The 16,720-nt window shown below is 30.2% G+C and overlaps 2 protein-coding genes and 1 non-coding gene across 3 annotated transcripts; 1 reads left to right on the top strand and 2 right to left on the bottom strand.

Annotated features, from left to right (window-relative positions):
- The first annotated feature begins 2,161 nt into the window (after positions 1-2,161).
- On the top strand, positions 2,162-6,952 carry TpnC41C (Troponin C at 41C). Its single transcript, XM_089698744.1, has 6 exons — positions 2,162-2,345; positions 2,435-2,462; positions 2,745-2,888; positions 4,205-4,324; positions 5,267-5,398; positions 6,807-6,952. The coding sequence occupies exons 1-6, from the start codon at positions 2,343-2,345 to the stop codon at positions 6,845-6,847; spliced, it is 468 nt and encodes a 155-aa protein (XP_089554870.1). The 5' UTR covers positions 2,162-2,342; the 3' UTR covers positions 6,848-6,952.
- A 6,977-nt stretch (positions 6,953-13,929) lies between these two features.
- On the bottom strand, positions 13,930-14,001 carry TRNAH-GUG (transfer RNA histidin (anticodon GUG)). Its single transcript has one exon. It is a non-coding gene; the product is annotated as a tRNA-His (tRNA).
- A 1,959-nt stretch (positions 14,002-15,960) lies between these two features.
- On the bottom strand, positions 15,961-16,371 carry LOC149486060 (uncharacterized). Its single transcript, XM_089698683.1, has one exon. It carries the CDS (start codon positions 16,369-16,371, stop codon positions 15,961-15,963), a length of 411 nt encoding a protein of 136 aa, XP_089554809.1.
- Positions 16,372-16,720: the final 349 nt, after the last annotated feature.

Here is a 16,720-nt window from a genome sequence, read left to right as displayed (position 1 = left end):
CAATTAATTTATTTACACTTTGGGTTCGGATTTTTTGGATTGAAGCTTATGTAGTGATGTATATTTTAGCAAAAGTTGGTATAAATAGTGGTCGCCTTTGGTTTTGGATGAGATTTTATTCTATTGGACGGTAGGAGTGATAGGTTTTATAGAAATTCAAAAAATACATCGACTGTCGGATCGGATATCGAATTGAATAAGAACACGGAAGACTCACTAACTGAAGGAATTAAATTTGTCAAGCAAAATACTGATTTCCTTCGTATGAAAATAAAAATTCTGTTAAAAAGTTATCATGAACACAAAAAAATGTAACTTAATACAATTTAATTATAGTATATCAATGAATGTTTATTTCAGTACAGTAATTCTATAAATTCGTAGCATAATCTATTATTATAGAGGATACTATAAATCACAATTTTCAAATACCAATTCATTTATTGCATGATCCATATTATTTAAGAAATATTTGCACTGCGGCCAATATTGCAATTATGCTTGAAACATAACTATTATAATGCAATTTTCAATTAAAACATCTAGTTCTATTATTAGTATGGGTTAATTCTATTTTATAACTTCAATAATCATGCACTGACGTTACTCATAAATAATGTTTATACTTAATTATTCTTCTATAATTATTGTAATTAATTAGTCGATACGGTAACGGATTTTCATTTATTTTTTGGCATGTTTCTGTCTACTTCTCATTGTTAGAATATTATTTAATAATTTGATGTACATGAAAAATACAAATCTTATTTAGATCTAAAAAATTGTTTTTTTTTTATTAAAATTAATTTTTAATTAAGCAGCTTTGGTTACGTTACCTATTATGACAAATACCTACAGCTTATAAAAAAGAATTTTATAATAAATTTTATAATATAATAATTTTATAATAAAGCTCCTCCGACTTTGTTAGCTTTATCTGATTATTTTTATAAAATGGAAATTTGTTTTTTGCCATTTAGTACTTTATAGTGTATTTTAGGAATTTTTAGTTTAGCAATACTAGTCAATTTGCCCTTTGAGTTCTGTATCTTGTATCAATTCCATTTCTGGACTACCTAAATTTAGAAAAGCATTATTTATACTGTGGATGCACTTGTGCGCATTAGCTGGAAGGTTATCCAAAATTATAGTCGAATAATAATCATTATTTACGATACCTCCCACGCTATGCGCTTCTGTTTGATAAGATATAAATAACTATTATAAAAGTATGTCCTTGGTTATTATTCATAGATAATATTATGTTATAACACGAAACTCTCTCATACTCTATTTACGAACAAATAACTCTATCGCATGAAAACCGCTAAAAGATGAGCCTAAAATTCGCCATGCAGTTAGTTAATTAGATTATAGCCCGAAATATAGGCTTCTATATAGTCAGTGTGTTAATATCTATGTATTATATTATGTTTGTCGGGCCGATTTTTCAATGCTTGGATAAAACTTATCCGTCCAATAAAGTATTACACGATAATATTAAAATGTCATGTAAGTAAATTGTCAAATACGGGCAAGTTTTATCCAAGCATTGAAAAATCGGCCCTATGTTTGGACTTTCTTTATAAGTAAAGTAAGACAGTAGGTATAATGCCATAACAACATGCTATGCTACAGGATGAAATAGTTGTTTAGATAGGAAAACATAAAAATAGTTATATAAACAGAGTTTAGTAAACATAATTTCAGATATTTAGATTTTCGGGATCATAAAGAAAATAATTTAAATGTTTTATATAATTACGTTATCTGTCCATGAAAAGATAACTATTGCTCACTTCTCGCTTAAATAAACTAAGTATTAACCGAGATAACGCGGCGTAGAACCTCCCTCAACTATCGTAAATCTTTCTGATAAGACAAAGTTTTGCTTTGAAAAACTGTGCAAATTAACTTAGAAGCAACTTTACACGTGCCCTTGTCTTTGCATCGATAGTTATTTGAACAAAAATATGGCAAATATCCAAATCGACTCGATGGAGCATTAATAAATTTTTGTCACATAAATTTTAATTGGATCGTATTAATTTTATCGCGTCGTATTTGGCTTGAATGTGCGGACACGGGATCAGTCGTTTGACAGTGTATAGTGGCCTTAACGATAAGGGTTAAAAGCGATAGAGTAGCCAAAAGGAAAGTACTCACGGTTTGAGTCGGGATATGAACCGGAGTCCGCCCGCTACACTCTGGGGATCGTATCGCGTATTATAGCATTAGCGAACTTCATCCAAATACAGGGACTAGTGTTCCTCATTCTGTTGTTCGCGATAGTTTACGTTTTAGTGCAGTTCTTTTAGTCTTCACTCACACGCCGCCCAACCATGGTGAGTGGTAGAAGTAGTGTTGTGCCGAATTTTAATTAATTTATAAATGAAGTGATTGTGCCATTAAATATTCATTTGCTTATTTACAGGAGGAACTCGACAAAGAACAAATTAACAGTATGTATAAGTTTTAATTAATTTCAGTGATATTCCTTCGTACGCTAATTAAACTTTTGTGGTTTCAACACTTGCTATTCAATTGTTCGGGCGGGTTTAAATTTTCAATTATTTATTAAATTATTTTTCGTGTCTTTTTTTTAATTTTGAATTATACTAATTATTTTATTTAATGATAATTATTTTATTAAAACCCTACCTAATGCAAGATAGTTTTGATAGTGATTATTTATTATTAAATATTATACAGCTAGCTTCTATATAGAGCATTTTTCTTTATAGTTCTCAAGAAGGCCTTCGAAGCTTTCGACCACGAAAAGAAAGGATGCATAGGCACGGTGATGGTCGGTACGATCCTCGGCATGTTGGGCCACACTATCACAGATGATATGCTGAAGGAGATCATCGATGAAGTCGATGTTGATGGTAAATTATTTGATTATTTCTACTTTTATTTGTTTTTGTGGTTTCAAAAAAAAAAATCAACTCCAAGAGTCAGAGATATTTGATAGACCGCTTACTCTATCTTAGGGCCGATTTTTCAATGCTTGGATAAAACTTATTCGTCGAATAATGTATAAAACTATCATTTTATAAACGTATTCTAATTGCCCGTATTTGACAGTTTACGTGACATTTTAATATTATCGTGTAATACTTTATTGGACGGATAAGTTTTATCCAAGCATAGAAAAATCGGCCCTTAGGAGCTTTTATATAAATTCATTGTTTAAACATCTTTTTGCAAAGAATGATTAAGGGCCGATTTTTCAATGCTCGGATAAAACTTATCCGTCCAATAAAGTATTACACGATAATATTAAAATGTCACGAAAACTGTCAAATACAGGCAATTAGAATACGTTTTTAAAATGGTAGTTTTATAAATTATTCGACGAATAAGTTTTATCCAAGCATTGAAAAATCGGCCCTAAAATAAATATAAATGTTTGCTTGTGACAGTTGAATAATTTATATTCAAATTATTTTTCCAAACTTATCCTCAACTTTCGGTTATAAATTTTCAAAATTTCTTACATTTTACAACTTTAATTAATCTTATGAATTATATAGTTTGCGAATGCTTTCATATTTTTATTGTAGCTCAACATCAGTAAATTTAGATATTAACTATTCTATAGCTTTTCTATTATATCAAATCAATACCTACATAATCATATTCAATTATATTTTTATTGGTATAGCAACAATCGTCTGGCAGATTGTTTATAGTTTATTAATAATGCTTCCCAACATTCACGTTTACCTTGATATATTGTATAATATCAATACATTAGAATGCTATACTTATAATATCTACTAGAGATCGTAAAGGAGTCAGTGTTGACAGATATTCACCCTTTGCCAATTATTTCTCGTGCCAAAACGTAGTGCTGAATGCTTTATTCTTTTATATTAAATGATCATAAATAATAACTTTTAGGTTTGATAAAATAAGAAGTCAAGATAACCAAAAAGCTCGGTATCTATGTAGATCATACCACTCTATTATGTAACATTACATAATACTTTAGGTACAAAAATGAACAATTATATGATTAGATAGCACTACGGTATTAGTGACTGATATGCCTAGAAATACTTTCAAAGTCAATGTTTCATCAAGGTTAGCCTTCCTCTATACAAAATACGATAAAACAATGAATCTTTTTAGCCTTACTATAAATTTTTAATTGTTTTTTTATATATATTTTATATGGTGAATGTGTTTTTTTTAATAGGATCTGGTGAGTTAGAATTTGAAGAGTTCGTGACGCTGGCCTCCAGGTTCATGGTAGAGGAAGATGCTGAGGCCATGCAGCAGGAACTGAAAGAAGCATTCCGGTTATATGACAAAGAAGGTATTATAACATTTTGGTCAATTACATCTTTAACGAATCCAAATAATTATTTTTTACTTAAATCTTAACCTCCTTCAAATAATTAAAACTAGATCCTGGAGGGACGAAAGGATTAAAAAAAATCATTAAAATCTGTTCATCGAGTGAATAGGTACCTCAGAACTTCTTTAAAAACAGAAAATACAGTCGAATAGAGAACCTCCTATTCGACTCGAGTCGGTTTTAAAGCAACTACCTACTTGATATTGAAAAAATGCTTTATATTCTATAAAACTTCAAATAATCTTGTAGATTTTATCAAGTTTAATTATACAATAATGGTTAAAGCATTCTAATTAACCACTTGACCTGGTTGATTGTGTATTGTGTTCAGAATCAAGTTACATTTGAGACCATAGTAAATAATCAAAGGTCGAGAGTGGGAGGCAAATACGGGTATTGATTCCTCGTTTCAATGCGAATTGTAATTATAAGTTAAATTCATATTCTTCAGTGAAATTGTGACATTATTTATCCTAAAAGGTATCTATTTTTAATGCTACTGACATGATATAATAAATAATTCACTGACCCGACACGAAGTGAAAATTTATGAAGACGCTCTATTGCTTTCTCAATAAAAAATTTCCGTAAATTTTCTTTATATTTTTATAATGATTCCGCTAATTGAGGCAGTGAAGAATCTAAGAAAGATCATTAAAATAGCGAAAATTTTGGTGTAGTTACCGATTGAATTATTTACTGAAACAATATTTAGAAGTAGGTAAAACAGATTTTTATGTTATGTAAGGCGAAACGTATGTTCATAGGAACACACATAGGTACCTACCTATGTGTGTTCCTATGAACATACGTGGAAAGTAAACTTCGCCTAATTAGTATCCATATTTTTGAAATTACCAATTTTCGTCACATATCAAAAATTTGTAAAATTCTCTGAAGGGAACGGCTACATCACCACCCAAGTGCTGCGAGAGATTTTACGGGAACTCGATGATAAAATCAGTGCGGAAGAGTTGGACATGATGATTGAGGAAATTGACTCCGACGGCTCTGGAACAGTTGATTTCGATGGTAAGATTTTTCTCTATTTTTTATATTCATATAGAGCATGTCAAATTACTATTTTTGAGTACAAAATAGTAAAGAAATTGACTAAATTGTTATTATTGAATATTTTGCAACTGTTTACAGAAATATTAAAACATAAAGTTGATTGTGACAATTAACTTTACTTTTTAAAACATGTACCACCAACATCCTAACGTCTCATTTATTTCCAGAAAGATACAGATAAATATATTATTTAGAAGATGAAAATAAGAATAATAGCAGCAAAAATTCAGATCAACAGCCCATAATGTCCTGCTTTATTAATTATTTTTAACCACAATGCTTACCTTAGAACAACACGAATTTTTAACAATAACATTATGAATTCACAACGCTAGCAAGCTTCGGTACGAGCTATTAAAAATTTAATTTTCGGCAAACCAGCTTTATCTTGCCCTCTGCAACGTACTATGAAATAGTATTTATTCATTTTATAGTAAAATAGACTCGTGGTATAAAAAAAAAATCTAGGTATCTACATTATAAAGATAGAATTTTATATTTTCAACACAATATATCATCGGTCGCGTAAAGGGACTCGCGTTTTCCGTTTGGTTTACTTAAAACCGCTCTTTAGAATAATATACAGTGTTTTTTTTGTTCTTGGATTATAAATAAGTATGCATAAATTTAAAGGTTTATTTATTTATTTATTTATTTATCCTTTATTGCTCTTAGATTTAAACTAAAATATGAACTTAATCTAATTATAAATTAAAACAAATGGCGGTCTTATCGCTAAATAGCGATTTCTTCCAGACAACCGGAGTACGGAAGGAAATTAGTTAGAGGAGAGGGATGGGGCAGAGCATAAATATAATATGTAAGAATATAATATAAAGATATGTATAAATATAATATATATATTCACAAAAGTATAGGAAAGAATAATTAAAGCCATAAAAACATGATAATAAATATATAAAGCGACAAGGATATAATACAATATATAGGTTATTAAGTACGACAAGAAGAGTGATAGTTATCGCTTACCATTATTTTAAACTTATTCAATGACTGTGCCTTCTTTATTGGCTCAGGTAAAGCGTTCCACAATTTAATAGCCTGAACAGTGAATTAAGTATCGTAGAAACGAGTAAGATGTTGAGGCATTCGTAATCGATACATTTCAGTGGAGCGAACTGGTTCATCATTGTTTCCCCTGAAGACAAATTTTTCTTATTTTTCTAAAGGTTATGTATATGCATAAATTTTAAGGCCTTATGGTTAAAAGCTAAATAGGAAAAGCTAAACGTAAAGATAAAATGTGGAAATCCTATGTGCCTAACTATGAGAGTGGTGCCAACAGTGGTGCCTAACTATTTATTATTAATTTTATTTATTTAATAATTATCATTTTTTCTTTCAGAATTCATGGAAGTAATGACTGGTGGTGATGACGAGAGATAAGCTTACTACCCTTAATAATTAATAATAATAGGTAATAATCGCTATTAATGTTACCTATATGATTGCATACCTCATTTTTGAGATAAATAAATATCTTTGTCTACATATTTGGTCTATTATTTATATTGCTGATATATTTTCAAACTAGCTTTGCCCCGTAGTTTTACCCGCATATTGCTCCACTCCTGTTGGTCTTAGCGTGATGATATTAATATGTAGCCTGCCTTCCTCAATAAATGGGCTATCTAACAATTAAAGAATTTTTCCGATTTGAAAAATTATTTCGTTGTTAACCAGTAGTTCCTGAGAGTAGCACGTTCAAACAAACTCTTCAGCCTTATAATATAAGTATAGCTATGCTTATCTTGCTAAATGATGAGAAGAAGCATCTGCCATTCTCCAATTTTTTTTTAAATTTTCATGAAAGTTTATGTCAATTAATTAAATTAAATTTAGTTTATATAGCCAACGAACTTATCAATTTTTAACTCGTTAGTACTTGTACATATGTGTTTTCTCAATATGCGAAACTAGATATATTTAAAAAAGTTTTACAAAAACATGCTCCAAACGTTATTTCTTAATGAACGTTTTATATTATAAGTACTCTAAACGCTACTCTTTAACTATTCATTGAAAACTTAATTTAAATAGTAAAGAATTTCATGCTATAAATAAATATAATATAACATTTTCGAAAGAAACAAGAAATGTTCAATGAAACCGAGCACAACTTCAGCTGCAAGGATCTGATTACAAAGCGCGGCTATTGAGTACGAACACTTCAAGTGTTTCTTTCAATATTAAAGCTTTCCTTTGCATATATTTTCAATGAAATTATTTTTAGTTCATGCTAAAATTAGACGAAGCAATGTACTTAACGAGTTGCAATAAGAAACAAAAAAGTTTATTAAGATTTTTTCGCTATATAAAGCTTTAAATATGAAGCTTAATTAAGGGCACCACCATATAATATAATTATTGTTAAACTGTTTTAATTTACAAAAATATTAGCTTTTTGTAGCATATACCTACTCAATTCTGTTCAATATAAATTATGTCTGTTATTTACTTTACTTGTATATACCACAGTTAATATAATACTATAACTAGTAATACTTAGGTAGGTAGGTATTAGACATCAACTATATTACTATAACCATAAATCAAGCTTACGATTTGTTTACATTCGTCACACGATTAAAGTTAAATGTTTACAATTCATTCCATTAATTTGCATAAAAGGATAAACAAATAACCTTTAAAATATTACCGATACAAAGTTATGTTGTTTTATGTGTATAATGTCTTAAATTGTGAATTAAACATACTATGTTTGCAATCGTTTGCCCCAGAGTACAGCATCCGACGTGATATGGATGCACAACAAATGTTTTGTATGTTATTTAAGCAATGTATCTTCGCTTTTCCCGTATTTCTGTTAAATAGCTTTTGCAAATGGTCTATAAATATTCCCTCTCATCGTACGGTGGTCGGTAGTACGGTGACGATAGCTTCCGAATTTGATCTGAAAGTATGAAATGTTGTTAATTGGTTATTAAATATTTAATTATTATATTAATGAAATGAGAAGCAATTATGAAATATTAATCATTAGTCAAAACACGGGATGTTGATGAACCTCTTATTAGAAACGTTTTTATTACAAGTTATATCGATAAGATTATGAATAAATATTTTATCACAAAATTTGGTGACAATAGAACAATTAGAAAGCCAACAAAACCATGGTAGACTTTGAAAGTTCAAATGATTTAAAAACAATAAAAACATGATAAACTAATCAATTTTGTGCCAAAAGTTTTAAATACTCTATAAATAACCATGAATATCGCTATTGTGGTTACTCTACCGGCAGCTGATCGTTTGTTAACCCATGCCAAATATTATATAGTGCATCTGCAGATACGAGAGCTCAAAATTGTATAACTGATTCAAACGAAAATCACCTCTCTCACTGAACAACACGGCTGATATTTGTATGAATATATAATCCGAGATATATGCTGACAGCGACTGCACATTGTATAAGCAAATGGACACAGTAAAATTTATTGTTTCTTAGTTGATATTAAATGGGAAGATAAATGATTATAAACAAAGAGTGGTTTATATAACATTGCATTATGTTATATGATGTTTTCATTTGCTTTTAGAAATTCAATTTATGCATATCTAATGCACACCTAATGTTTGTAGTGGTAATGAAATAATAATAAACGAATTAGACGGAGTTATCCGTGCGAACTTATATTGTTTAAACTAAAAACTGAATACTAGTTAATAGATATATTAATTATAATTACTATTTGTCATTTGTTATGTTTTTTATGCAAGACTTGAGAAATAAATTGAGTATCCTACATACCTAATTTAGATTGCATGAATACAAGTTCGCTCTGCCAATTCCTCCATCTTTCAAATAAAAAGCAACGCTAGTTCAGAATTTTCTCCTGATTGCGATATTCTCGTCTCACCCGGAACATGGCAAATTGGTAGTCTCAAATATAATATTCATCCTCACTTTTTATGTTGAAAATGTGACAATGCATTTTTATCCGTGGTTTCTGAGCTCATATAAGCTAAGTTATTTTAAGAGATGTTACCGAGGACGGCAAATGCAAAGATATGTTTTTTAACACCCTCTACATTTTAAGGACACTTCTATTATTCTTTTTAAAGGCATAAAATTGTACATAGTGTCGTTTATCTTTATTATTACGATCTAACTTTAGGGGCAATAATTATTTATCTTAATTTAAAATAATCTTACTTTATTGTCTTAATAATTATTTAATTAAACAATAGAATGACAAACGAGATTAGCACTCAATCAAATGCAAAGCAACTTATTGAAGGAACGTCTCGTTTCTTAGAATAGGGGCAGGTAACTCGCTTAGCGTTTTAATTTTCCTCTCGCCAAGCCAATCCCGCGGGCGGAAATCGAATCAGAGCGTTAAGCCCACGAAACCTATCAATTCCACGAACGTGTGAATGTGGCTTTATAAATTGGAAGAAAATAAATAGTGTTCTTAGAGATTTGTATAGGTGTTCTTATATAATAGTGTGTAGACACATTAGGTACTTGAATTTAAAGCCCATTGAATACTAACAGTCGGTGTTTAGAAAGCCGCAGGTGAGAAAAGATTAAAATTATTATGTTACTTCCCTTTAATCATACGGAAAGTCTTTCAACAGGACATGTTTATAGTTTACTAGGCTTCAACCCGCGGCTTCGCCCGCGCAGTCAAAGAAAAACCCACATAGTTCCCGTTCCCGTGGGATTTCCGGGATTGCATCATTTTCCCGGAATAAAAAGTAGCCTATGTCCTTTCTCGGGTATCAAAATATCTCTATACCAAATTTCATGCAAATTGGTTCAGTAGTTAAGGCGTGATTGAGTAACAGACAGACAGACAGACGGAGTTACTTTCGCATTTATAATATTAGTATGGATGAGAACAGTATATAAATGTTGATATATTCCATCGTTTTTCTTTTTGGCTATCAATAAAAGAGTTAATTAAAAGCTTCGCTTAAAAATATTTAAATGAACTTATATTGTAAGATATAGGAAAACAAACGCGGTTAAAGAAAATAAGAGCTACAATATTTTTACAATGCATAAATAATGAAGTTTCCTTCTTCATTATGGTAATATTGACAATAGGATGGCACTTTAAAAAGTAATTTACCCCTATAACTAGACAATATACCTCAAACGAACTCACGCGTGTCCCCAATGGTCTAATTTGCAATGGCAATCAGTGCAATTAATAACATTTACACCTTATAACTCAATCAATCCAACACTGCGCTAAGATCATTAAATACAAATTGAGTGTTGACATTTTAATTGCACGATTTCCACGTAACGTTCAATAGATTATTGGCACATAGTAGTTCTAGTATTGGTTTATTTTTAGGAATCATTGACTGGGGCTTGAAGTCATATTATTATACCTTTAAGGTCCTTCTTATGTATCTTACAATTGTCAAGAGAATAAAATATCATATCAACTTCAGAGCATGAGAACAGTTATATTTACTACAGTTATTTTATATTTACAACACAGGGAATCCTAGTGTGGAGATTAGTGCATTTTATTATCTACAAAATGTTTAAGTAACAATAAAGATTTTTGTATTTTTTTTTTGTATTTTTGTATTTACTTTAACACTTTACTTTTTAAGCTGGATATATACCTTTTTCAGGTACCTCTTTAACTCGTAGGACATCGCATTTGGCAATCTAGGTTTTACTTGACGTCGTGCAAAGTTTTATAGTCTAAATAATGTTCGGGTTTAATATAGAGTTTGTACTCAATTCATTATTATTTTGTATCAGGATATTGCTTTATTCTCAAGAAGTTGTGCATGAAGTTTTAATCAGACAGTCAAACGAAACGAAGACGATAAATAAACGAACGATTTAACTATTTAGCACACTAATAATAAATGAGATCTCCATCTACTTTCATTCAGTGTTGCGATTAGGTATTTATTTGAAACTAGCGGTCCACCCCTGCTTCGCCTACATGCTTCGGTACATGTTTACGTTTTCTCTCCAAAGGAATCATCCTCATACTTCAAGGAATATTATTAAAAAAAAATTAACGTACAACACATTTAGCGATTCATTTTTATTATATAGATAGAGGCATACTTATGTACCTATTTGCTGTTTTATGAAAATTGTTAAAATATTGAAATTATATTCCATTGAAAACTGTCGTTACAATTTGTTGTTCATTAATTTATTTATTTTTTGTCAAGTAAGTTTTACTTGTTCATTTGAAGTAAATAAATTAGATTTAAGTCTTTCATACGATATCCGCTGTAATAATTCATCCTATAACAGAATTCAAAATAGTTACCTAACTTTTGTTTAGAATTTTACGGAAATACTTTTTGTAATAAAATTGTTGGTTTTCCCGGGATTATGTTGCAGCTACGTGATGTTCGGAAATTGAGCTCATTAAAGTACAATTTTTAATTGGAAAGGCGCAGCGCATGTTTAATCCAATGTAGATTTGCATTATGCATATAAAATCGAGAGTGGGATCATGCAAATAATTTCCAATTTCGGAATTATTATCTTACAAAATATATCGAACATATACCTGTTTGAACTGTTTTGGGAAATATACATATACCGGTGCATTTAGATCAAACGAGCGAATGCTTATTCTACCCCACAATTATTTTAGTGTCAGGCGTAGAGCATTCTTTTGTTGTTCTTATTGCGTTCGAAAAGATTCTGTGCAATGTTCTAATACTGAACAACACTGAATACGAGTTTTCTATACTTATACTTACTATAATACTCTTGCTCTAGCTCTAGCTCTATGTTCGTTTAGTCTAAATGCACAGTAATATGTAGACTTTTGCAATAAGTCATTGAGGATAAAATATAATTGTGTCAAAGGTAAATGATTCAATCCCTATAATGACATATGACTTGCTTCTTTCCCATATGATTCCCTTAAGGGAAAGAAGCAAGTAGAGTAGGAATAAGAGTGTCAGGAAGATAGAATAAGAATTAATAAACTAAATGAAACTTTAGTTTGTTCGCTAACTCTACCTTGAGTAGATATGTACCTAATAATAGGTATTAATAGTGTTTGATACGCCTACATTGAGATAATTACACCTGAACACCAACTGAATCCAAAATCCATTGCTTGTTAAATTTATGGATTATTCATTAATACTACAACTAAAAATAATATTTTCCGTATAAATGTGAATGTCGTTAATAAATGAAACTAGATTAACTATATGTATAGTTGAATTTATTATTTTCTCGTTAACAATTCTAAAAGCTTTGGATAAATTTTCCAAAGTACAATAAATAAATTACAATACAATAAACCGTCAGTTTATTTCATACACATATTATTCTCTAATCTTATTTCTTTGGACCTGGAATTGTATTAAAATTACCTACTAAAGACCATTATGTACATAAAAAAAATATATAATTTTATGTTAGAAGTTAGAACCATCAAACAAAAAACATTATCTTTGTTATAAAAATGACAACTCTACACAATGTACTAACGTGTATCACGTTTAAACAGTTACACAAATCACATTCAAACTCCTACAATACGGAAATTGTTATGAAGCGCAGTTCAAGGGTTTCTCAGTGGCGAAAAATAAGTCTTAATTGCCCTCCTCTGGCATTAAATGCTCAGCAAACCTGTGCTTTATGTTCAACTTTCTTTGTTGCCCGGTGAGGAAACTCTTTTGTTTTAGCCGTATTCTGATTGCTGTACAAAGCTGAAAGTAAGGAAGTGATTTAGCAAGCTTGCTTTATGAAACCATCCAAGGGAAAATCCATAGTCTTTAATTATATGATAGGTATGTACTTGTGTTTCTTTTTCTTGTCTCATTTAGTTTTATGTGGCTTACAGACCTATAAAAAATGTAGGTATAACAAATGAAATGCAGGTATAGTAGTAACTATAGGTACTATATTATAATAATTATTATGTATTATTAGTTATCTCTTTCCTACTTGAATAGTATGTAGAGCAAGAAAAGCAACCAACTTATTAAATTAAAAATATCAGTTAGGGTAACTGGTTTATGATGAAAAGCACTTTTTTGACAGAGCTATAAGTTAGTTTGTCTCTAAAAACCTCTCTAGAAATATTGACATTAAAATTTTCTGGGAACTGTTTCAGAAGTAAGTTTATACTGAAAGTTCGCACAATATTCGACAGATAGAGGTTTTGTGGTCCATTTGTTGATAGCGTTTAAGTTTCAGAAATTTTATATAGATGGCGCTGATACCAAACAAGAAAAAACAACACTCCGATCACAGATTCTTACAATTTTTTTCTAAGTATTAATTAAACAATATTATAATTAATGAAAATATAAATAATTTAAAATACAATTTGACATATTATATAAATTTTAAAATACATGTTCAAAAAATTATTAATTATCGGTTGGGTTATTTATAAATTTTTTTACATGCATAAAAAGCAGTAACTAAAAGAAAAAAAATGAACAAAAATATACGCCCCTCCGTGACAATGTTTTCACATTGCCGTGACCAGGATTCGAACCTGGGTTACTACGGCCACAACGTAGGGTCCTAACCACTAGACGATCACGGCTACAGAGACGATGACATGATTTTTGAATTTAATGATAGAATTCGGTCCTGAAAAAAGATGAGATGTTTTTAACTGGTTAGTACCTAGGTAACATTAAATTAATTATATATTTAAATGTTTGTGCTTATGCACAAATATTGTTATTCCTCAAGTAAGCAAAATGAAACCTAACTTTGGATAAAATTGGATTTAATAATAATAAATGTTGCTATTAATATAGAAAGTAATAAAATGAAAATATATAAATTAATTAAAATAGATCAAAGTGTGAAAGACTGATAATATTCAAATCACGTTCGGTATTTTGGATCTTGTGATCCCTGAATTACTGACGCCTATTGAAATATTATAGCAATGTTCCTCGAATAAATAATGTGCTTGTTATTTTTTATGACGGGTGATAAATTTAGATTTTACCTTTGAAATGAATAACAATTTAGAAACTCGAAAAATATTTCAAAAGTATATTATTGATGATTTTCACTAGTTTCCGCAAATAAAGTTATTTATCATCTCGTTACATTAAAATAGTAGTAATGGCTTCTTGGTAACAGATTCTTTTAATAGATTTCCCTCCTGATAAACTACGCAATTTAACAGGTGGCTTATATTATGTTAGCTTTCGCAAGCAAATCACCACAAATATCTAAATCTAGAATAAATATTCAATAGACAAATAATGCTATTAGCTTTTTGTTTCACGTAAAAACCGATTTAAAATATAGATAATTTGATTTGAATTGCACTAAATTGTTTTCCCCTTCACTAAAATGATAAAACTTGTAAAAAGTCAACATAGTAGGTAATAATTTAATAGGTGGCTTGCTCTCATTCACGTCGTAGAAACACTGTTTTTGTGCACTTTATGTTTGGGCTATTGAATTTCTGTATTTTATCTCGTTTCTTAAACAGTTACGTAAGATCGATTTATTTTCAATTGCAAATACTTAATACATTTTAGTATTGTGCTAGGTTTAAAAGGTTTAATCTATTTCCCATTGTTGAGACATCATTTTATATAACTCTCAAATTGCACAAATATTATAATTATGTACATAAATATGTTTTCCTGTAAAAATAATTTTTCCGAGTTGTACCAATATATTTTGCAGTTTTGCGCTAATTTTTATTTATTTAGATACTTGAAGCGGTGAAGCTTTAAAGTGCTTGTTTTTTATAGGTAAATATAAAATATAGGTATATAACCTTATCATTATGTACAATTTGTATTGCACTATTTCATAATATAATAATATACTAGGTATTCGTATAACTATATGTAAACTAGGTATATGTAAGTAATTAATAATCTATGTTAATTTGTGTGAAGTTTTGGGGCCATGATAACATTAGCCTAATCCCTTCTTAACGGGTCTACAAATTGAAAATTTAAATTACTAGGAAGTTAAAACCTGACCAAAACTACCCACACGATGCAGTCAATTAATTATGACAAAATATTAAATATTGTTAATTAATTTACATATGCAAGGCACGTTAAGGGCATTCTATTATAAAAGCACACTAAATAAGTTGAAAGTCCTTGCATATACGTTTAATTTATTCTAATTTAATTAGACCACAAATAAGGAAAGAACAAGTAGTCTTTAAATAAATTTCGATAGTTTTAATAAAAATATGCTAATACTCTATACCTAGTTAGTATTATTTAGCTTAAACAAGCGTATATTTCAATAATTATTTACCATAATTTGTTATGTGTTTTTGTCGTTATCTTTTACAATATATAAAATCCTAATAACTTTAAACTAAAACAATATTAAGTAGTAAAATTCAGATAAGGAGAGCAAGACAATATTTTAGGCATAACTAAAGGTAGTGCCTATTTGCACGTACTTTGTTTTAGAAGTAAATTATCATCACACAATATAGTTCTTTATTGGCCCATGATTGGCCCGTACAAGCTTATAACAGCTCACAACGTATATTATCCGGTCTTTAGTGCAATCTTCTTCTCTGTCGATTCACTCTTGGCAGAGTGGTCGTGGTCACGTTGAGACGTCCACATCGGTGGTAGAGGCGGACATAGCTTTCCGCACGATCTCCCGCCATCTCTCTGTTATTAGACTGTCTGGCGCAGTCTGATACGCGAATTCCTACAGCAGATTTCACTTGGTCGGTCCAGCGCATTGGTGACCTGCCGCGCGATCTGATTCCTTCTACCTTTCCTTGAACTACTAGCCGCTCAATGGAGTTGTTATCTCGCCTAGACACGTGTCCAAAGTATTGCAGTATGCGCGATTGTACTACGGTCGATAAACGCTGTGTGATGCCGAGCTCTTGGAGTATGGACTCGTTGGTGCGAAACTCTGTCCACGATATCCCTAGCATCTTCCTCCAGCACCACATTTCTAGAGCATTTATCTTCCCTTTTTCCAACTCGCGCACTGTCCACGTTTCTGCCGCGTAAAGAAAAGAAAAAGCAAGTTAGTGCAATCACTGTTTGATTAAAGTGAGCCGCCATGTTACGTTCTACAAATTAAATATATGAATTGTAATAACTTCTGTCTATATTCAACGTCGACGATTTCCGTCAATCATTATATGTACATGTTGAATAAAAATTTTGTAAATACATCTGTATATAAAGTAGGTATTCTTAATACACGCTGAAGTTGCTACAATTTTAATAAATGATTGAACGTTATTTTCGAAACCTATTATTTGCCTGTAATGGTGTTTCACATGACCTAGCACT

The sequence above is a fragment of the Colias philodice genome, chromosome 9 (assembly GCF_061535455.1).
Source record: "Colias philodice isolate Cphi_HAF_F1 chromosome 9, ilColPhil1 Martin Lab GWU primary, whole genome shotgun sequence".
In the NCBI taxonomy this organism is placed as follows: Eukaryota; Metazoa; Arthropoda; class Insecta; order Lepidoptera; family Pieridae; genus Colias; species Colias philodice.
The sequence above is the reverse complement of the archived record's forward strand: the minus strand, read 5'-3'. Positions and strand labels throughout refer to the sequence as shown.